The sequence below is a fragment of the Glarea lozoyensis genome, assembly GCF_000409485.1.
Source record: "Glarea lozoyensis ATCC 20868 chromosome Unknown GLAREA7, whole genome shotgun sequence".
Taxonomy (NCBI): domain Eukaryota; kingdom Fungi; phylum Ascomycota; class Leotiomycetes; order Helotiales; family Helotiaceae; genus Glarea; species Glarea lozoyensis.
The window spans coordinates 182,903-204,092 of record NW_007361002.1 but is presented as its reverse complement, the minus strand read 5'-3'; the positions used below and the strand labels follow the sequence as shown (position 1 = coordinate 204,092).

Below are 21,190 nucleotides of genomic sequence, written 5' to 3'. Positions count from 1 at the left end.
GATCGTATTTCAATAAACAGCGACGCAGAGGTCTGGCTGTATACAAAAGCTTTCAAAATGTCAAGAAGATATGATTCCAGAGTAAGCTCATAGCTGTTTGGTATTGCTTGACCTTCACTGATGATTCTCTAGACGACTATCTTCTCCCCAGAAGGTCGTCTGTATCAAGTCGAATATGCGCTCGAGGCCATCTCCCACGCCGGTACAGCATTGGGTATATTAGCCAAGGATGGAATTGTGTTAGCAGCTGAGAGAAAGGTGACAAGCAAGCTGCTCGAGCAGGACACATCCGCAGAGAAGCTTTATATCCTGAACGAGTCAGTATTACCAGCTTCATTGATCTTGTGGCTGCAGCTAATCGGGCTTTAGCAACATGATATGTGCAGTAGCAGGAATGACCGCCGATGCCAACATCCTCATCAATTACGCCCGACAAGCCGCACAAAAGTACCTCCTTACCTACAACGAAGATATTCCATGCGAGCAGCTAGTACGTCGATTATGCGATCTCAAACAAGGTTACACACAGCACGGTGGTCTGCGACCTTTCGGTGTTTCCTTTATCTATGCCGGTTACGATCCCCAGAGACAATTCCAGCTCTACCAGAGCAATCCCAGTGGCAATTACGGTGGATGGAAGGCTACAAGTGTTGGCGCAAACAATGCCAGCGCTCAGAGTTTATTGAAGCAGGATTACAAGGAGGATTGTGATTTGAAGGAGGCATGTGGCATGGCAGTCAAGGTGTTGAGCAAGACTATGGATTCTACCAAGTTGAGCAGCGAGAAGAGTAAGTCAAATTTCACACTCATAATAGTTTAATTATTAACGAAAATGCAGTTGAGTTTGCTACAGTGGGCAAGACGAAAGATGGTAGAATCTATCACCACCTGTGGGGCGCTGATGAGATTACAACATTATTGAAGGAGCATGATCTCGCGAGAGATGAGACTGGTGCGGATGGAGATAGAGTAACCAGCTAGGTGTTGTTTGAGGAAGACCAGCGACGACTTTGTAACATTAAATAATTCATCTAGGTCAGGCTTCGGATTCTTGCTTTCCTTATTTGGAATACTCATGACCTGTGATGGATCTATTACGGAAGCATAGTACGACCGCCGAAGCACACATGCAGAAGTCAAATCCGGAAACAAGATGTCCTCATTCTTCTAGCTATAGCGGCAAAATAAATTTCATGATTCAAACTCTTCGCTCGAGTCGATGAATGGGGTTTCCGACTCAAGGGAGGACAAAGTTGAACATCATCAGTACCTGCAGCCTGCTAGTCGATTGTGCCGAGTGGCATCTACACTACACATGTGCTGACATGTGCTAATCGACTCAGCCTTCGTAACATCTCTTTTCCCCTGCTGCTTAGCTCAGTTCATATTACATTTGCAAACAACCTTTGTGCGCTCCTTCTTTTGCATATATTACATTTCGCTACCCCCCTTTCAACCATTCTATATTTCTCGGCTCTTCATCTGTTTACCATTCATCATTCACGCCACGTCCTCGCCCATTCACCATCCTCATACCCATACACCTACCCTTATTACATCTCCTCATCAGACTCAGCAGAACCAACGGACCTCGTACCATTTCCTGTCCGAATCTGGGGTATTGACGAGGTATACCCATTCTTTGGTGGCTTTAGGAAAGGTGTCCGAGTAGCTTGAGTGGCTGGTTGTACTGTGGTCGAGGGATTTTCTGGGTGAAGTGTTGGGTATGTTACTGTTGATGATGGTGGGTTTTGAGTTGGTTTTGGGGAAGTGATGGTAGGAGTGTTTTCTAGTCCCAGGTCCCTACTCGGTGGCGCGTCGAAATCAGACGGTAGAGAAGTCGTCTTGTTGAAGCATCTGGCAGTTTTCTTCCGTCTCCGATACTTCGACAACCTGACACTGCCAGTCGCCTTTCCACCTCCTTTCCCTTTCCTCACGCAACCCCCCTCTCGTCCCTTCCTCTCTACCAAACCTCTCAGCCGTCTAACTTCCTCCATTGCCCCATCCCGCTCCCTCCCTACATTCTCAACTTCGTTCCGTAACTCAATCACCACCTCCCTCCCCTTCGGCGCATTAACCCGCTTACCAGCCACAGCTTCAAGCGCTCGGATTAACTCCACGGACTCGAATATATATCGCTCAACCAAATCCTCCATCTCCAGTTCCGGCATATAATGCAACACCCTTTTAATAGCTTCACGAGTCTGGTCTTCCAGACTTTTTAGGCGGTGTTGAGATTTGGACGAGGCGTGGAGCAGGTTTATGATATCCTGACAACTCATCTTCTCACCCCTGTTGCGCTTTTTAGGATATCCACCCCTCTGCTTCTGAATCACACTCATAGCAGCATGCTGAACCTCACTCCTCCATCTCTTATCCTCATCCCCCATCTCAAGCAGCTCCACAAGCAGTTTCTCTTTGTCATTTAGCTGGTTGTAACAACCCTGAGTATCTCTCAACAACATCTCTCGTTCCTCCTGCCACCCCATGCGTTCAATGTTAAAGGCTGCCACTTGCCGAGCGAGCGTGGTCTCGAATACCTTCTTCACTTGTGTGAGATGTCCTTCAAAACCACTCATAATCAGCTCATGATGAGGGTGGCTCTTGGGGATTCCTAGGGTCTCGAGGAAATCTGGCTGGAGGACGTCTTCGACGTCAAGATCATCGTCTGGACTGATTGTCCCTGATGGCTTTGGGTCTGTGGAGATTTCTGAGACCCAAGCTTGGGGAGGTGCTCGTTTTGAGAGTTTGTTGTTTCTAAGCCACAAAATCACCGCTGCCGCAGTTGGAAGAGCCAAAGTCCAGAAAAAGGATGTTGTCACCCCTACCCCCTCATCTTCCTGTATCCTTGGGCGTTCTTCTTTGCACGAGGCCACGGAGATAAAAGCCAAAAGTAGGGTAGCGGGTAACAACGCTCGTTGCTAAGCTGGAGCTGCGCGTGGTGTTGTCGGAGAATACTCAGTCTCAGGGTCGAATACGTCGCTGTATGGACTTTCTTGGGCTGCCGGTTCTTCTTTAATCGGTGGGAATGGTGATTGAAGTGGTTCTGGAGTGGTGGTATTTAACTTGGTGTCTATGGTGATGTTCTCGGCGGTGTCCTTGGTGTTGGAGCTGGTGAGCCATGAGCTGACGGTAACAACTAGACTGTTTGCTAGTTGGACTATCCACCCCCAGTCGCTATAGAGAATTGGGACGACATCTTCCCAGATGCTTGCAATTACTTTTGCGACCCAAAAATTGGTTAGTTGATCTTCTTCGCCGACAGGAGGCACATCCGTAGACGAGTCTGGTTGACTATCCGTCGTCTCTCCCCTCGCAGTCTTCGGCCGCTCAGGAATTTTCGACGTTCCTTCATTTCCGGTTTCCCCTGTTTGGCCAGTAATCTCGTCCTCAGAAGCTTTTCCATACGTAACAAACGCCCAAACAGCATCCCAAAAAGCCATCAAGAATGACTTCACCAACGCCTGAGCTGATTCCAAATTCATGACCACAACATCTCCCATCCTCTCAACCTCCCTCACCACCCCCTTAATCCCCTCAGCAAGCCCGTTATAAAAACCTCTCTCTTCATCAAACCACCCTCTCCCACCACTTCCCTCTAGAACCCACGTCCAAATCCTATCAGCAAAATTGGCAATTCTCTCGAATACACCCTCGATCCAAGTCCGGACCTTAGAACCCCACTCCCGGAGCTTTGAATCAACAATTTTGACTCTTCGAACTCCCTCATCCCGTCGATCAATAGCCCAGCTCATAGCCAGATTGCTAAGTGCGATTCCCACGGGACATAACGCGAGTTCAAGTATTGATAGCCCACGTAACAATCTTTGAACAGTCAAAGCGGAGTCGACGCTCATAAATCGGCTCGTTAGGATTGAAAAGATAGACGGATCGAGCTTTAACGCCACAAGCGTCCCGGAGATGAAGAGGCTTGGGGATATGTGTTTGAGGGTTTGAGTTTGTGATTTTGGGTGATTTGTTGGGGAGAGACGGATGAGAATGTTGTGGAGGAGCGAGCCGAATAATAGGATGAGCAGTTTGTCGGGGAGAATTGGTGAGTCGAGCATGAGGAAGAGGGTTATGATGGGTGTGAGGTAGGCGAGGATGGGTGAGAGGGTTGTCCAGATGGGGGTGAGGTAGGGTTTGATGAGGGTGAAGAGGCGTTGGGAGGTCGAGGTTACGAGCTAAGGTGGTTAGAATTGGTTTGGGTGGATGGGTGGAATACTTACGGATATCAACTGGTTGACAGCACTGCTCAACTTATCCACAGACGGGTTCAACACCTCACTAATCTTCCTCTTCCATTCCACCAACGAATCCCTCACCTTACCAACCCACGCTCTCACAACCCCCCTCTTCATCTCAACCCACTCGGGATGTGTAACCTACACATATAATTAGCCACAACCTCTCTACCACCCACAACTTTAAACACTTACACAAAACCACAAACCCAAACCAACACCAATCCACGCCACAAACACGAAGTCGATACCAGAAATGAGCTCCTCCTCAAAAGCCATAACAGCTTTCCAAAAGTACGACGGTGCACTTACAACCTCCCCGTCAAACACACGCTCCCCGAAACCTCGTCCAAAAACAGAGTCATCAAGTCCATCCGCATACAATTTCTTGTGCCCCGAAGTTCCAGTAAGCCAATCGAAAACCTCACTAACCCTCCATGACTGTCCCACAATACCTCGCCAGAATGTTGTGAAAGGCAAGAGAATTGCATTTACACCTCCTCCAAGAACATCCACCACACCACCAAATCCTTCCCCTATAGCGTAAATCAACCCCTCAATCCCCCTCCCAACTTCCAAAACCCCTCCAAACCCCCCCTCCTCAACCCTTTCCCTAACCCAGCTCCCGTCTCTCGTCCCTAGACAACCCATCCACATCCACCAATCCCTGTCTTCACTGGCGCGATGCCACATATTCTGTTCTTTCAATATACCTCTACACATCTTACTCATTCCCTCGGACCCCATTCCCATTCCCTCGAAATCTTGACTCTGAGCTGAGAAGGTGGTAGAGATGAGGTGAGTGGAGTAGGCGTGCCAGCCCCAGATACGACGGTAGAAGAGGAAGAGCGTTAGGTAGAGGGTGAGGAGGGTGTAGAAGATCTTTGTGAGGAAGCGGGAGAGGAGGTGGGAGCGGTGGGGGGTTGTGACTTGAGGGGGCATGTTCGGATGGTGGTGTGGTTGGTGTTAAAAGTCTGTTGAGATGATGTTTTTGAAAATGATTCCAAGAATCAAGTCTGCGCTTGAAACTTTGAGTGCTAGTTAAGCAGGATGGGCTTTTTGCTGGAGAGACGTAATGTGGTTTTAGAGTAGACTGGACGTCTCAAGGTAAGACTTGAGAAGGAAATCTGGGGGAGCTGGGAGACAAAGGAAATGGGACTAGAACGGAAACGGGCATTAAGAAGATGGCTTTTGAGGTAGGAATAAAGAGAATGGGAGGGAGGATGCCGCAAACGAACAAGATGAGAAACGCTTGACACTGGATAGTCGAAGGTTGGGAAGCTTTGTGATCGATTTTAGAAAAAAGTTGAAATTCAGCATTGGGTGACTAGAAATGACAGACCTCCACCATTAATAACAATACAAACACAAAAATAGAACACAAACCAAACCCTTAAATCAAAGTCACAACCATAACCACCCCTAAACCATCTCCTCATCCCCCTCCCCCTCCCAACTCCCAACAACCTTCCCCCCCGTCCACCCTCCCTCCCCTCCAAACCCCTTCCCCGGCACCATCCCACCCCCCTCATGCGGCCACCCGGGCACAACCAACCCATTAGCATGCATAAAAACCTCCAAATCGACACACTCCCTCCACAACCACCCCTTCTTCGCCTGCATCAGCCCCATGCTCACATCATTCGTCCTCCACAGCGGGGGGCCGTGATCCCTTCTCACCTCACTCGCGTCGATAAACGTCCGGAGTTGCGCGACGCACGCGTAGTGTTTGTCGTAGTACCTCCGCTCGGTGGCGTAATCTGCCATGACGGAGGATGGCGCTTCGTCGTCGGTGGGGGAGGGGAGAGACCATTTCACGCTTGGTACGTTATCTTCGAGGATAGCAGTTTTGTGAAGACCTTCTGCGCCAGCGTCAACAACCGTTACCGGTCTTAGGGCCCCGCCTGAGAGTTTCCAGGGGAAGGGGTTGGGAACTGTGACTAGCACGTCTCCCTTCTCGCGGCGGAGAGCGTGCAATAAGGGGGGGTGATCGAGCGGGAGTTTTATCTTGGAGGGCGCGCTGGGGTAGCATTCTGTGTACCAGTGGTCGCGGCAGAGGAGGGCGTAGAGTTTGGCTGTGTAGAGGGCGTCCCAGTTTGCTTGATACGATGGGGAGCCTGCGAGACGCGGTTGGCCGTTTGTGGTGCCCGGGAGACGTTCGGATTCCATGAAGGTGACGAGTTGGAGCATGCGGTCTTCGAGGGAGTTGATTTCGAATTTGACGAGGCGCGCGACGAGGTCTTCGAAGGTTTTGGTGGGGTCGAAGCTGGGTGGTGGGCGGTCGCGCTCTTCTCGCCAGGCTGGGGGGAAGGCGTTGAAGGACTCGATAGCTTTGATTAGACATTCGATTGCTTCTTGCATTGCTCGCCAGATTTTGTAGCGACGAGCTGCTCGGGCTGCGAGCATGGAGTCTTCGATGTTGGTGTAGCGTTTTTCTAGAACTCGAATATCATCCAGATAGAGCACGGCAGTGCGAGAGAGGCTCCCAACCACGGCAAGTGGATTTAGGACTCGATCTCGATAGAGTGCTGTGTTCTCGGCTGGATATCTGGTAATGACTCTCTTGAGATCTATCACACGGTTAAACAGACGTGATATCTCCGCACGAACCAGACTCTGCACCAGAATCTCATATTGATCGAATTTGGGGTTCAATGCGAGGATTGGTCGATGGTCGAGGAGATCTATACACTCGATAAAACGTCGATTGCTGGCATCTGTCCGTGGAGGATCATGATTCCATTCTATCAATGGCGTACCTGAAGAGATAAAGATATCGGTGAGTGTCTTAGCCCCAACACACAAGTCGCTGTATACTTTGAAAGCTCCCGAGGAAAACGCATCGTAAGTGAGATCATGAAATGGTTTAGGTCGTTTCGGATCAAGACCAAGTCTCATTATCTGAACGTTGCCGCCAAGACGATGTACCTCGTCTTCCAACCGATTCTTGTATGCTTCGAGTTCCCGGATACGGGTTTTATCCATGTTGTTGAGAATACCTTTGAAGGCGGGTTGATTCTTGACTTTGCCAAGCCCACCAGCTGCGATCTGTTGAACCATAGCTTGAGTGATCTCTTGCAAATACGTTCGAAGAGTGTAACGCTTGGCTTCTGCTTCAGATTTCCCAAACTCAAGAGCTGCTTGCTGTACCATAATATCGTTTGCGGCGTGTTGCTCAAACAACAGTTGTCTTTCCCCTTCGAGCTTCTGAATCAACAACTGACACCGTGCCTCGTTCCTGCAAGAAAGCGAAGTTCCCTCTCTCTCAAACTCTAGTTGTTGAAGTGCTTGAGCCGCGTTTCGTTGCGCGAGGTTCAAGTCCTTCTGCTTGAGACGGAGTTGTGATTTTAGCGAATCAACCTCGTCTTTGAAAAGAGCGACATTGCCTTCCCCAGTAGCATACTCCAATTGTGCCTTTAAGTTTCGTACTCTTGCTTCATATCTAGTTTCCTGCGCTCTTTTCTCGATATCAGACTCCGTGAGCGCCTTTCGCAAGGCCTCAACAAGCGAACGATCCTGGCCGAAAGCGGTGCTTGCAGGGCTTTGTGGCAAGCCTGATGATTGAGCGACAGGTCTCTTGTCTTCTCTATTCCACCAGATTGCTGGTCCTCCATTCTCTGAGACCCGACTGGGTCTCCGGAAGTTGGAACTCGCCACTGTTTCTTGCAACTTGTTGTTTTGCTCTTGGATTTGGCGTAATCTTCCCTCTAGAATTTGGACCTTCGCTTTTCGACCCTCCAATTCGCTCTCTAAATCTTTTATGTCGGTTCTATCGCAAGAGCAATTCTGAATGTGGTGGCATTTGTTGTGAAAGAAGATTGACGATATCATGTCCCCAGCATATGTGAGAATTATCTTCAGTCGTGGAAGATAGCTTACAGCTATCCGAGTTTTGTGCAGACTAGGTTGGATGGCAGCAGCAATTTCACCGTCCACGGTGGCTTGTCTTCCTCTTGCTCGGTTCCAGGAGTATAAGCCAGGGCCAAAGATGCATCCAAGTACTAAAAGGATTGCAATTATGCGAAGAGGGATGAATAGAAGCATGAGTCCAGCGAATATGGGCATTGAAGAGGGTGTTACTTGAGCGAGAGTGCGGCCGGGTAGCTGGTGTAGTTTCGCAATCATCTGTTATCAATTAACAAATGACAGCTGCAATAGTGTAGCAATGAGCTCACCTTATCATAACCCCCAGAAATGACCCAGTACAGACCAAACCCAGCTCCAAGGAATGTCTATCAGCCAAGTTAGGATTTCGATTTCTTTAGTAGACACACTCTATACATACCGGCACCGGCCCCAGAGGATTTACCGCCCACCACACCCACCTAAACCCCTTCTTAACCTACAAACAATCAGCACCCATCCATTCATCTCAAATCACCCAAATCACACTCACCAACCCCATCAAATCCCCCTGTCTCTCCCACCCATCCTCATTCCCCAAACAACTCTGCAAACGATACCAATCCCTCCTACTCAGATTCCTCCACGGATTCTTCACCTTCTTAACCCCCGCACACGCCGTCTCAAGCGCGGCATCGCCGAGTGCGGCGCCGATGTAATGGGCTTGATAGTAGTAGGTGCCGATGAGCCATTGGCCGAGGTAGGTGTAGAAGAGAAAGGCGAAGAGGAGGAGGTTGAACCAGAAGCGTTTTTTGGCGTAGAAGGGGCGGGTGTCGACGAGAACTTCGGCATCTGAATGGTCTGGTTTGACCCTTAGGCCATCGTTGGGGAGGGGGGATGGATTGCGAAATTTTCGGGGTTGAGATGATGTATTGGAAGATGAGAGTGGTTTGGAGCGTCGTTCCATCTTAGCACATACCACTCGTTTGAGCGAATTCTACTTTGAAATCGAATATGAAAGATATGAAGTTAATTTTCTCGGCATATCGAGTTGTTAATCAGATTGACAAAGGAAAAATGTACCTTGGGCTTTGAACAAAGAAGTGGAATCTCTGATAGCACCAAACGATCAAGGAATATAATGTCCGAAAACAGCAATAAATCAATAGCCGAATCTGGACAAAGAGAAAATCCTGATTTTACAATTTCACACCGGGGTATAGTAAAAAATGCAATTGCTCAAACAGGCAGACACACCCCTCCAAGAAATCATATTACCTAGCGTTCTTCGTCGTCCTCCTCGTCGTCGCTCAAAGCAAAATCCCTAGCTCCTCCTCTGGCGGTTTCCTCATCATCCTTGATTTTTCCAAACCCTTCATTGAATACCGTCTCCCGCGATGGAAATGGTTCATCACATTTTGCTGAACGCAATCGAGGGAAATATCGACGATAAGAAAAGTAGGCGATGCTGAACCCGAGGATGGATCCACATGTGACATCGTAAACGTCGTGACTGAGGAATAATTTAGCTTCCGTAACTAAAGGTGTGAGTATCGAAAGACAGAACATACCGGTAGTCTTCACAGCGACTTATAGCAATCAAAGCTGCGACTAGTAATGGAGCTATAGCAAGCATCGCCCTCCCAAGATCAGTCCTTGGTCGCAAAACATGCATTTGTCCAAAGAAGAATAATGACAAGTAGCCCAAGCCAGCAAAGGCAAAGGAGCTATGTCCAGATGGAAAGCTTCGCCACCCATCATGTAATGTATGATGATTCGTCTCTGTACAAACAGTTATATCCACAAGAACGTCCTTTGGTGTTCCTGCAGCAGGTTTGCATCGTGAGATTAAATCAGGGCGAGGTCTCCCAACCGCATTCTTGATTACATCAGTAATGAATGAAGTCAGAATCAAACTAGACATAATTAGCTTGACGATTTTCAGATGCAACTCGGAAGTCCCACCTAATAAAAAGCCCAAGTATCGTTACGTGAGACTTATGCAGTCCAGCTCTCGTGAGCGCGAGAGTGAATATTAATATAATCAATGGTATTCCCCCAGCATAAACGATATTCCAACCCGGCGTCACCCTCTCCTTCTCGGCATGCGGATATTGAATATTGATATTATTGGTAAAGAATAATCGATGAAAAGGTTCCACAATGAACTCCAACTACATTGCGCATTAGACAGATATCTCGAGGATATGGACACTCTTACAAGCATATACGCCGACACCAAAATAATCAACCCAACATAATCAGGCGCATATGTCTTCTATGCACCCATCAGCACAATACCCTCCTCAAGTTATCCCACCACATACCTCCCAAAACCTCGCAACAGACCCAATCCAGCCCGATTGCGCAGCGCGTCCCTCGCCCGGTGTTCGAGCATTCCGAACCATTTTTCGAAGAAACCGTTTTACCGTCCTTTCATGCCTGAAGCACGGAAAAAGGCTTAGGAGCGACACTTTGGAAGGGCATCAACCTGGTGGCAGATGTGTAGAAAAAAGGAATTTAGATGGTTGTTGGATAGGTAAGGTGTTTCTTGACGTAGTTGGGGATCCGCACGCGACACTTGGCTGGCTCAGCCTCGCGCGAGCCAGCGTAGCATTCACGACGTCAACCTCGGGCTGGGACTTGGAGCTTCAAAAATAAATTCGCAGACCATATCGAAGAACGATCGCGACCTCAATTACCTCGTGGCAGTCGGCTGCAGCTTCACGAGTATTCATAAACCCCATCGCCCGTCGAAATCGAAATTCCCCTGCCAATTGCGCAAACGCCCATCATGGACGAACCACAACCAGAACCGCGACTCACAGCGACATTTCCATCTCCCCCACCATTCTGGAAAGAATTCACAGAGGAGAATCTCACTCGCATATCCGAATTACGCGTCGCACAATCGGGGGAAGCATCAAAGAAAGCAGATCCAGCGGCTTCGTTACCAGCACGAATCCTAGACCTTCCACCGGAGCTGCGGTATCTGCAACCACCAGAAGAGCCGGCAGATGGGATTTATAGGTCCTTTGGAGATTTGTATAATGTATGCGAAGGCCTTAGCTATTAGGAAGGTAGTGAGAAAGGTGTACTAATGTATCTGACAGCTCAAAAACCCACTCCCCTCCCTCGAAGAAATGGGTATCGAAAACCTCTACACGCCCCCTAGCACGCCCTCGCATAGCGGGAAATACAGCGATCGCGCACTCGTCCTAAAACGGATCGCGAAATCCCTCTTACTAAACTTCCTAGAACTCCTAGGGATCTTAAGCCATAACCCAGAACAAGTAATGCCCTCCCCTCTTATCCTCTTGTATTCCATTCTAATGTGTTGGGTAGTATGATGAGAAAATCAAGGATCTAAGAACGTTGTTTATCAATTTCCATCATATTATTAATGGGTATCGACCGCATCAGGCGCGGGAGTCGTTGATTCTGATGATGGAGGAGCAGTTGGAGCGGTCGAGGGCTGAGACTAGGGGGATTAGGGAAGGGAAGGAGAAGGTGGAGGTTATTTTGGAGGGGTTGGGGAAGGTGAAGATGGGTGAGGAGGTTGTGGAGGGTGGGGAGGAGGTAAGGGAGGAGGGGTGGGATGTTTGGGAGGAGTTGGATAGGGAGTTTGCTTAGGGTGCGATCTTATGGCGTATTGGGCATGGGAAAATGGATGGACATTTGGTGCGATGATACCCGGGGATATTTGGGATACAAAATATCGAAATCCGCGTTTTTGAGGCAAACCCGCCTTCCGGTGACTAGTCATGGGAAGTTTTACCACGATACCGTTCGAAGCACTGAGCTTCCTTCCAAGGGTCACAGAAATATTTCAACTTCATTTCTATACACATCAAAAGTCCTCTGTCCAATTGCGAATAAAATCCAGCCTGCGCGTAAATCATCGTATATCATATCCATCCCATGCCCACTGAATCACTCAACCATGTACCGACCACCAAACGCCATCAAATCCCTCAACCCTCTCCCTTCCTTTTCCTAAATCACCCCAAAAACCCATTCCCCACCACGACATCCATCCCAAATCCACTTCTCAGCATCATCGCAGTATCGTAGCACCCATTCCCTCTCCCCTCTCTCTCCCCTCCCACCCCCCTTTCCATTTCTCCGGCCCATCCACAGCTCACATCACAACACAAGGAATTGGAATACAACAACACTCGTACCCATCACATTCCAAACACTTCGTCTTCCCCGTTTCTGGCTTAACGATTGAGGAGATGGTTGATGCGGCGCTTGAGCCTGGTTTGTTTGCGTTTACTGGTGTTTGGTGGACGGAGGTTGCCATTTTGCTGTGAGGGTTGTTTTGATGGGTTGTAGTGTACGAGGTTCGTAAGGTTGTGAAGCTACAATTATGCGTTAGCTTTCTATACATATCAAATACCTGACCGCTTTCAGTCGAATAAGAACGGAAATGACTTACCCGTTCAACGTTGCCTTCTTTCTGGTTTTGTATAGTTTTAATGTCGTAGATGAACAGAATCTGAAGTTTGGTGATGTAGTTATAAAGTCCAGCTCATGTTTCAAAAACCTGAATTAGTCCCAAAGCGGATGGCTGTGATTGGTTAGGAGAAAGAAGTACGTAGACGACGGTACGTACCGTGAATGTGGAGACGCTTGAGTGACGGGTGGGATGCTTGTTATGTGGGGCATGATGTACAGTTTAACTTCGAGAGTTATGTTAAGTAGTTAAATCTAAAAAGAGAATAAGTAAATGTCGTCTAATGTTATTTAAATAGTAAGTTTAGATTAATTCTATGCTATTTTTAGAGTACTTAATTATTTATAGAGAAATATATTACTATATTATTACTATAGTGTTTTTTTAGTACTTAGTGAATACTTTATAGTATAGCGAGATCGGTAGAGAGAGTTCCTCTGCTAAGAAACGCGTTGACAAGAGGTGAGCTAAGCAACTCAGTATAAGACTTTGTTAAAATCTCCAGTTAATAATAACCATCATCATCCACCTACCTAATTTTGACAACAACCTTCGAGAAATGCTCCTGCCGTTCCAACCTCTCAAACCCCTTCACAGCATCTTCCAACTCAAACACCACATCATCCAACGCAGGTTTTATACCCTTTTCCTCAAACCATGTCACAGCATCTCTCAACATATCCCGCGATCCAAGCAGCACTCCTCTGAATACACAAAGTCTAAACAACGCACTCATCGCCGCTGGTCCCCCCTCACCATACCCCGCCACTCCGCCCGCGACCGTAATCAGACCTTGTTCACGAACCGCCTCAAGAGACTGAGGAAGCGTTCCCGTTCCTCCAACATCCACGACGTGATCCACGCCTCGAGCATCTGGCGTGAGTTTCTTCGCTTCAACCCCCCAGTTCGGCTCCGTTTTATAGTTCAGAGCGTGACTTGCTCCCAAGGCGAGTAATCTTTCCATTTTAGCATCTGAACTCGTCGTAGCAATCACATTTGCGCCCGCCGAAACAGCGATCTATCTCATCAATCCATAAGTATCCTACCCGATAAGACTAGTTCCTTACCTGCAAAGCAGCCAAACTCACACCCCCAGTCCCCTGCACCAAAACCCAATCACCCTTCTTCACTTCCCTCCCAGGAAACCCCATCACAGCATTCCAAGCCGTGAGTCCGGAACACGTGAGCGTAGCCGCTTCTTCGAAAGTTAGTTTCCCTGCGAAAGGCACTAAAGAGCTATAATGAAACACCCCCCGCCGACATAGAGTGCCGTTGATGCCTTGCCCTAACCCTGCGGCGATGTCTGCAAATCCCGGCATTTGAGCGTCCGCTAGGTAGGGAACCATGTGCGTGATGACCTTTGTTCCGGTCTTGAATTCGGGAGCAGATGCAGCGACGGCTGAGCCGATAGAGAGGACGGTGCCGGCGCCGTCGGAGGCTGGGATTATTCCTCCTGGCGGTATTGGAAGGGTGATTGCATTTGATGTGCCCTGCAGTTTTTCAGTATGAAAAAAACAAGAGGACTCGAGGAGCGATGACGGCTTACTTTTGCAATAGCTATATCGCGATAGTTAAGCGATACGGCGTGGATTTCTACAAGCACATCCTCTGCACCTAAAGGAGGATCTATGACACCAGTCGACTCCTCGTAGTGGAGAGACGAAATGCCTTTTTGTGCCGAGTCTAGGACCCAACGAGCTTCATGCGTGATGGTCATGGCTCTCCCTTAACAATTTGCCGCTGTATTGACTTCGTCGGTAAGAAAAATAGGGGCAGACTATTTTCGCTTTATACACCTCCTCTTCATAGTTGAGAGTTTCCACATTCTGAACTGCGGAACCGGTTGTTGATAGCCGCGGATCCCACCGGCACCCACCGGGAGACGATCTTCTTATACTAGTATGCTTATAAATTAATTAATCAATGTCTTGCGCCATTGGTGCGAAGACTAATAGTTTATATCTACTTGTATTAGAGAATGTTTTATCTCGAGCTTTTGATAGAGGTAAAGGCTTGGTAATTTTAAGCTTACAGGTATGGAATAGTTGATACGAGAACTTTTGGAGGTAGAGTTGTATATACAGCTAACTAGGATAATTGGAAAGAGCGAGTCTAGCGTAATATTGAGATACAATATCCATGCTGAGTCTAAAGACAATGGTTTCATCACTAACCTATATTCATTAGTACATCCACATAAAACAAACGCACAAAAACAAACCCGTAAACTCATTTCCAACTAACCCAAACACCTAACACCAAAAAAACACAGCGTCTATACCAACTTCTTACCTCCCACCACCACCCCTCTAACACCTCACCACACATTCACGCAAGCAAACACCACGATGATTTCATAAAATTAATATTATCCCACCTACTCATCATCTAAATCCAGAAAGCTCCTCTCAGCAGTCGACATCGGACTAATACACCCCCCCGGAACATCCAACCTCACATCCCTCTCCCTCCCCAATAAACTAGGCGTCTGTCGCCCTAATAAATCCGGCGTCCCTCTACCTCTTAAATCCCCAACACTATTATTCCTATCCGCAAAATTCCCCGCCAAACTATTACTCCTCACATCCCCCGGATTCCGTACATCCCCCAAACTAGTATTCCGACTAATACTCACACCCCTCGTCCTCAAATCAGGCGTATTACGCCCGATACTCGTATCCCTCGACACAGGCGTGATACTATTCGTGCGGCCGTGTCGTTGCGAGGATATACTATTCGCGCGCCCATGCCCGAGCAGGAAATCAGAGGTTATGCTCTCCGTACGCTCCGGTCCGATTTCCGAGACCGGCGACGTTGGGATTTCAGGTTCGCGACTACGAGTTTCCCGCGAGCGCCGTACATCTCCGGCGTCCATCTCGTATTTCCTCACGCTCGTGACTTCCATCTCATGCGGACCTGTCTCGAGAAACACGACTTTCGTCCCAGGATGTCCGTTCACCGTCTCTCTATTCGTTTTCCTCGCTGCTTCCGTCTCTCTCGCCCTTTGCGCGAGCGCTTCGGGTGAGACGACGGCTTGCAAACCGTCCATGTCTGGGTAATATGTTTTCTGGTTGTTTTTTATCTGCCGTGGTTCGCGTGAGATTTCGAGGACGCCTGCTTCGATTCTTGATTGTGCTTCTCGTTTGTGGCGGCGCCGGATGTGCAGGCAGGCGATGGAGACGGCGAGGATGATGATGGTGAAGACGACGGAGATGGTGATGCCTACTTTGGCGCCGACGCTGAGGCCGGAGGATTTGGTGGGGGTGAGGGGCGTGGAGGAGGGGGATGGGGAGGTGCTGGAGGTTGCGAGGGGGGCGGTGGAGGTTGGTAGGAGGGCGATGGGTGTGGTTGTGCTTTGAACTGTTGGGAGGGAGGAGGAGGTTGATGAGGAGCCTGTTGGGGTGGCCGTAACGTCGTCTGCGAAACTATATCCTGATACTAAAAATCCGGTAACTGTAATTCCTCCATCGTTAGACGCCGTGTCAGGCGCTTGTCTTCCTGCCAAAGTTCCTGATAAGCTTTTTATAACGATTGTTGCACCCGCTGGAGCGATTGAAATGCATTTATTGTCGGCTCGATAATTGTATAATCTTTAAATGTTAGAAATCTCACTATTTCATGCGCTGATTTACTCACGATGGACAGCAGGCGACGATTGTACTGATTTTATCAATGCTCGCCGTAGCCGCTTTTGTATATAATGAAGGACATGCAAATCCACCCAAACTCGTCGTGACACCCTCCGTCGTTCCCTGCGCCCAAGACTGCGTGACCTCCGCTGGCAAACATTTCAATCCGCTCTGGATATTCTTCGCATAAAAAGGATCAAAGGCCATTATATCCTGACTTCCAGGCACACGATAGATTTCCGACGAGCATGCCGCAGGGGAAACCGACACGCCAGCAGTCGTGAACGGTATCCAGCTTGTCGTAATTCCATTGTTGACCACAGCCGGATGTGTCGTTGTCATAGTTGCGACTGGACTGGCGCGAGAGGAACGGTCGCGAAAGTGAGCAAAAATGGGGAGCGGGTACAGAGAGACTTATGAACCAACCCAACTCAGCATGTTCAGCGCACTGCTCACCCCCGGATCGCACAGACAATCTCCTCCTGTAAGCAAATACCCCCGAAGTTGAGGACTTCGGCATGCGCTGGGGGGACTGCAATTGGACAGTTCGCCCATCGCCATCTTGAGCGAATGTTCGCTTGAGGTTTCTACGCCACTGGCCCCCTCCATCGTCACGGTTGGAGAGCAGAAGCAGAATCATCATGTAATTGCGCGCTGTGCCGCGAGAACGCGTGATGAAGATAGAGACGTGGATTCAACCGCTCATCTTATCCCGAGAGATAGCAGGTGGACGCAGTGTACGAGAGACGAGACATGTGATTGGCATTACAAGAGCAAAGGATTCAACCAACAGAGCAAATCAGTAATTGCAGCAGGAATCAGAATAAATTAATCAACCAACAGATCAACAAAACTGACAAACGCAATAAAGAAGATCCAAACCAAACGCCCGTGCGGATGCAAGCAATCCATCGACAAACAGCATCGCACGTGGAGCAACCGTGGTTGGCGGGGATTTGTATGGCGCAAAGACCGTTCAGAAAAGGATTGTAACCCTGTTCTGGAAACATCGCAAATTAAAGCTATCAAGAAGAGAACTTCGTCCGATGAAAAGCTGCAGAAAAGGGGGTGAAAGCCGCTTCAAGCCTCGGCACGGGCTTAATTGCTGTTTTTGTGTAATTACTTCCCCACTCACACATCGCGATACGAAATATAATACTGCAGGTCTGGCCGCTGAAGGACATCGCCGAAATGCAGCAGCAAACAGATTCCGGAGAATTGCTGTGAAGACATGTTGATTAGAATTTGTGTTGAAGTGATGATTGATTGCCGAAGGATTCGAGATGCTGTTAAACCTGCTCAATCGGGTATGAGCGACCCAAAGATCGTCTGATTTGGTAGATCAACGTGTATATTACATGGAAACTGCATGTTTTCACGTTTCGAACAAGACCGCGTGGGAAGCCGGGAATCGAATCCTTCAACTGATGTTCAGCGAATACATGCGTTCATCGTCGAATTGGTGGGTGTAATTTGACGTGGATCGGCAGTTTCATTGTAGATCCCCCTTTGGGGGTCTCTTTTCCACAAGCTGAAAAACGTGGTGACATGGAATGTTAGACGCGATTGTCCTAAGATTTGACCTAAGTTGGCCATTGGTATACCGGAAGCGCGATCATTCAGTCTGACATGGTGTGGTGAGAATCGCGACTGAAACTCTGCTGATTACTGATTCGTGAAAGCTATTTGATTCTACTTGGAGGATGAAACTGTTTCGAACTTATTAACTCTAATGTCATTGACTGACCAAGCGATAACCTGCTGAGTGGAAATGGATATTTGAGATTCGTGCCATACTGTTGCATGACTCCGCAAACGCTGTGTAACGCCGGAGGGAGTATCTGGTCGGCGATCTCCTCGGCGATTTGGTGCACTTACAACATGATAAATCATCTTGGCGCACAAGTTTCGCTTCAGTTCGGCCTTTAAAGAACTGTGACTTGCAGTCTACCACGTTTCAGCGCCTTGGCCATTATCAGTCATTGATTGCAGACTGCCCAGATGAGTTAAGACACTAAAATGAGCAGGAGAATCGCCTCAGTTAAGAATCCATTCCCCACCCAAAGGCTGTCCTCGCAGCAAATAGCGTTCGCTCACCGCGGAACGAGATGACTAGATAATCATGTTGATGCAACTCGATTAGTTGAATACGCCGTTATATTCCAGAATTTATGGATGATTAGTGTCTCCATTTCAAGAATCCCGCTTGAACTTGTTCTTGATTCGCTCTGCAATTGGAACTTTTGTCTCGGCAACCTTCACTTCGTATAATGCCTTGTGTTCTGTCGCGATGTCATGCGAGTCCTCGTAATCGACATGCACAAAGGCTCGCTCGACATCCGAAAGACCTTCAAGTTTCCGCTGAAGAGTTTGCGATACATCATGAGTGACTTTCAAAGTCTCCGCCTGGGACATGATGATGTCTACTTCGACGTAAAACTTGTCTCCCGCATGATATGCACGAGCCTAGACTTCCGTTAGTCCTCCTATAAATATGATTTGTAAGATTGAAATAACTTACGGTTTCTATCTTCTGAATTCTCTTATCGTGGGTTACCGAAACGTAGACCAGCTTGTTGAGAAACTCCCTGGGTGCGGACTTTCCTACCAGATACCACATATGCTCGAATGCAGTCGATGACCACGAGTAGAGAATCAAGACAGCAATACATATAGCACCAGTGGGATCGAGGAACCAGACTTTCGCGAATCTTGTTCCAACGATGGACATTATGAGACCGAAAAGGTTGACGGCAATGTCGTTACGATGATCAATCTGCTTCAAGTTAGCCAATGTTTTTATGAAAGAAGTTGATAATTACCATGAAAATTCGGGCTGCAGGATAACGTCGGAGGATAAAACAATAGACGAATAGTGTACCCTTGGAAAATACTATGTTTGATTAGCTGTTGAACTACGTATGTGAAATCATTAATACTTACTAGCCACAGATACAAAAACAATTGGGATAATGTGCAATTCCTCGGCATCTGAGGGTCCCCTTACAAGAGATCTGACGGACTCAATCTAACCAACCCGTTAGTATGTACAGGCTAAGTGATGGTGAAAGCTTACAATCAACTGTATGGACACCGTAGTCATCAGTGCACAGAACAAAATGATTCCCACAGTTTCAACTCTTTTCCGACCCTAGTAAAAAGTGCTTAGCAAAAATGCGAAGTGTTAAACGAGAACAGACGATACTCACGACAGGAAACTTCTGAATATTTGGCTTTGCCGCGAGTCGAGATGTGATCAACATGACGATGGAGCTTACAAGATCCATCTGCAGATATTGTTAGCGGCGCCTCCTATTGAAAGGGGTTTACATACGAATGCATCTGCGGCAGTCGCAAACAGAGACAGCGAGCCTGTCGATATGGCTGCATACATTTGAATGATAAACAAGAAGAAATTAACAACAAAACTCGCGTTGACTGCGAATTTGACTTTGCCTCCATTTTTGAGGGTGTCCTCAACCTCAAGCTGTTCTTCGTCATGACTTCCGAGATACGCATCAATGAGAGCGTTCTGTCTGTTGTAGTACCTTTTCACCTTCTTGCCTTTACGTCTAGTAAGATTTGAGGTGGTTGGCTGTGAAGAGTCATTCGATTCGTCATCTCGTTTGTACCCTCGCAGCGCATATGGATCGTCTGAAATGTTGTGATGATGGGTGGAAGCTGTAGCCGAACGTGATATTGCCAATTCTTCATCGATTACACTTCGGGACTGTGGCGCAGGACTTCCAGCAGAGATTGTCTCTGTGTTGGGAGTAGATAGCTGGTGTATATCGTCTGATGTTGGCCCAGCCAAAATGTTGTTGCCGCCTTGTGTTGCCATTGTTGATTCTGGCATTGGCCAAGAGTTTTGATCCTTTCGGATGACAAGAATTGGCGACGATGTATTGCAAGGGAGATTTCGCCCGGAAGTTCAACGACCTGAGATGCCGTGTTTCTGAAGATGCAAAAATTTGATATAAAGCTGGAAGATATTGGGCCGGGTAGGATGACCAGCGAGATGCTCAGAATTAATGCAAATTCAAAAAGATTCCCCAGAAAATACTTATAGAGACCCTCCCCTCAAAATCAAGTGGCTGTTGAACGCTAGCAGCGCTTCCAGACATGACGACCGTCTCTGCTATGGCAGGAGGTGTTTGGGTCCATTGATCATCTAGTCGCAAGTGATCAAATGGCCGCAAGGGGAAGTCTTGGGGTCCAAGCTGGTGCATCAGATCCCCAGCAAAACAACCTTGGGATGTGCCATCCCATCACGACAACAGCATTTGGAATTTCTACGTTGTTGACGTTCTTGGCGCAGTGTAGTGCTCGGTGCCGTTAGGGCTCGGCAGTCAAAGATCAGCAAAAGCTCCAGGAAGAGATGTTTCGTGATACTCGCGATTCATGGGGACAACAAGGGATGGTGCAGGAGAAGAACATGCATGACCGTGTCGAGCTAAGATTGACGTTCTGATTGGTCGACAAGCGCTCGCTTAGAGTTATTCCCCGACAGACGCCAAGCTCCCGCATTAGCCAAGCTGTCAAATCCAACGTCTCAACTCAACTTCATCACATCACCAACATCAAAACCCCAGACTTCAGACTCAATTCAGTCCAAGAACAGAAGATGATCTACTCGTGCCACAATACCAGCGCTTGAATCTCCCGAACGTCTAGAAGCTTTGGACACAGTCTTTGGCCGCCGCTGTCTACATTGGTACTTTCGGGTCTTTACTGTGCCGTCCGTACCTCAATCGGTGTCTGTTTGATACAATGGCGGCAGTGTTCCTATTGGTACTAAGCATCTAAGTGTTTGCTCTGTAGAAAATATGTTTGATACATTCAAACACGGATTCTCTCTTTTTAGCAGGACTCGTGTCCCACATCTACCGCTTTGAGTTACATTTTGCTTTTTGATCTGCATTTATTCCATGGGCTCGACCCAAGTGTACTGTTCTCAAAGCCTCTGGTATATTCCATTTTCTCTCTTTTTGCCTCGTTTTGGCTCCCATCTGAAA

The 21,190-nt window shown here is 48.0% G+C and overlaps 8 protein-coding genes across 8 annotated transcripts; 2 read left to right on the top strand and 6 right to left on the bottom strand.

Moving 5' to 3' along the window:
• Positions 1 to 57: 57 nt before the first annotated feature.
• GLAREA_01247 (N-terminal nucleophile aminohydrolases (Ntn hydrolases)) lies at positions 58 to 981 on the top strand (the record flags this gene model as incomplete). Its single annotated transcript, XM_008088463.1, has 4 exons — positions 58 to 81; positions 133 to 317; positions 370 to 788; positions 839 to 981. The coding sequence occupies 4 exons, from the start codon at positions 58 to 60 to the stop codon at positions 979 to 981; spliced, it is 771 nt and encodes a 256-aa protein (XP_008086654.1).
• A 572-nt stretch (positions 982 to 1,553) lies between these two features.
• On the bottom strand, positions 1,554 to 5,186 carry GLAREA_01246 (uncharacterized protein; the record flags this gene model as incomplete). The annotated part of the gene is made up of 4 exons (XM_008088462.1): positions 1,554 to 2,757; positions 2,959 to 4,184; positions 4,230 to 4,385; positions 4,440 to 5,186. 4 exons carry the CDS (start codon positions 5,184 to 5,186, stop codon positions 1,554 to 1,556), a joined length of 3,333 nt encoding a protein of 1,110 aa, XP_008086653.1.
• A 480-nt stretch (positions 5,187 to 5,666) lies between these two features.
• Positions 5,667 to 9,054, bottom strand: GLAREA_01245 (uncharacterized protein; the record flags this gene model as incomplete). The annotated part of the gene is made up of 4 exons (XM_008088461.1): positions 5,667 to 8,369; positions 8,420 to 8,476; positions 8,530 to 8,586; positions 8,641 to 9,054. The coding sequence occupies 4 exons, from the start codon at positions 9,052 to 9,054 to the stop codon at positions 5,667 to 5,669; spliced, it is 3,231 nt and encodes a 1,076-aa protein (XP_008086652.1).
• Positions 9,055 to 9,365: 311 nt separating this feature from the next.
• On the bottom strand, positions 9,366 to 10,495 carry GLAREA_01244 (Acid phosphatase/Vanadium-dependent haloperoxidase; the record flags this gene model as incomplete). Its single annotated transcript, XM_008088460.1, has 5 exons — positions 9,366 to 9,600; positions 9,659 to 10,003; positions 10,053 to 10,261; positions 10,309 to 10,365; positions 10,415 to 10,495. The coding sequence occupies 5 exons, from the start codon at positions 10,493 to 10,495 to the stop codon at positions 9,366 to 9,368; spliced, it is 927 nt and encodes a 308-aa protein (XP_008086651.1).
• Positions 10,496 to 10,881: 386 nt separating this feature from the next.
• On the top strand, positions 10,882 to 11,720 carry GLAREA_01243 (Mediator hinge subcomplex-like protein; the record flags this gene model as incomplete). The annotated part of the gene is made up of 3 exons (XM_008088459.1): positions 10,882 to 11,139; positions 11,201 to 11,380; positions 11,433 to 11,720. 3 exons carry the CDS (start codon positions 10,882 to 10,884, stop codon positions 11,718 to 11,720), a joined length of 726 nt encoding a protein of 241 aa, XP_008086650.1.
• Positions 11,721 to 13,075: 1,355 nt separating this feature from the next.
• GLAREA_01242 (NAD(P)-binding Rossmann-fold containing protein) lies at positions 13,076 to 14,263 on the bottom strand (the record flags this gene model as incomplete). Its single annotated transcript, XM_008088458.1, has 3 exons — positions 13,076 to 13,564; positions 13,614 to 14,036; positions 14,093 to 14,263. 3 exons carry the CDS (start codon positions 14,261 to 14,263, stop codon positions 13,076 to 13,078), a joined length of 1,083 nt encoding a protein of 360 aa, XP_008086649.1.
• A 660-nt stretch (positions 14,264 to 14,923) lies between these two features.
• On the bottom strand, positions 14,924 to 16,517 carry GLAREA_01241 (uncharacterized protein; the record flags this gene model as incomplete). The annotated part of the gene is made up of 2 exons (XM_008088457.1): positions 14,924 to 16,136; positions 16,183 to 16,517. The coding sequence occupies 2 exons, from the start codon at positions 16,515 to 16,517 to the stop codon at positions 14,924 to 14,926; spliced, it is 1,548 nt and encodes a 515-aa protein (XP_008086648.1).
• Positions 16,518 to 18,368: 1,851 nt separating this feature from the next.
• Positions 18,369 to 20,016, bottom strand: GLAREA_01240 (uncharacterized protein; the record flags this gene model as incomplete). The annotated part of the gene is made up of 7 exons (XM_008088456.1): positions 18,369 to 18,641; positions 18,697 to 18,951; positions 18,998 to 19,068; positions 19,119 to 19,203; positions 19,252 to 19,326; positions 19,385 to 19,462; positions 19,510 to 20,016. 7 exons carry the CDS (start codon positions 20,014 to 20,016, stop codon positions 18,369 to 18,371), a joined length of 1,344 nt encoding a protein of 447 aa, XP_008086647.1.
• Positions 20,017 to 21,190: the final 1,174 nt, after the last annotated feature.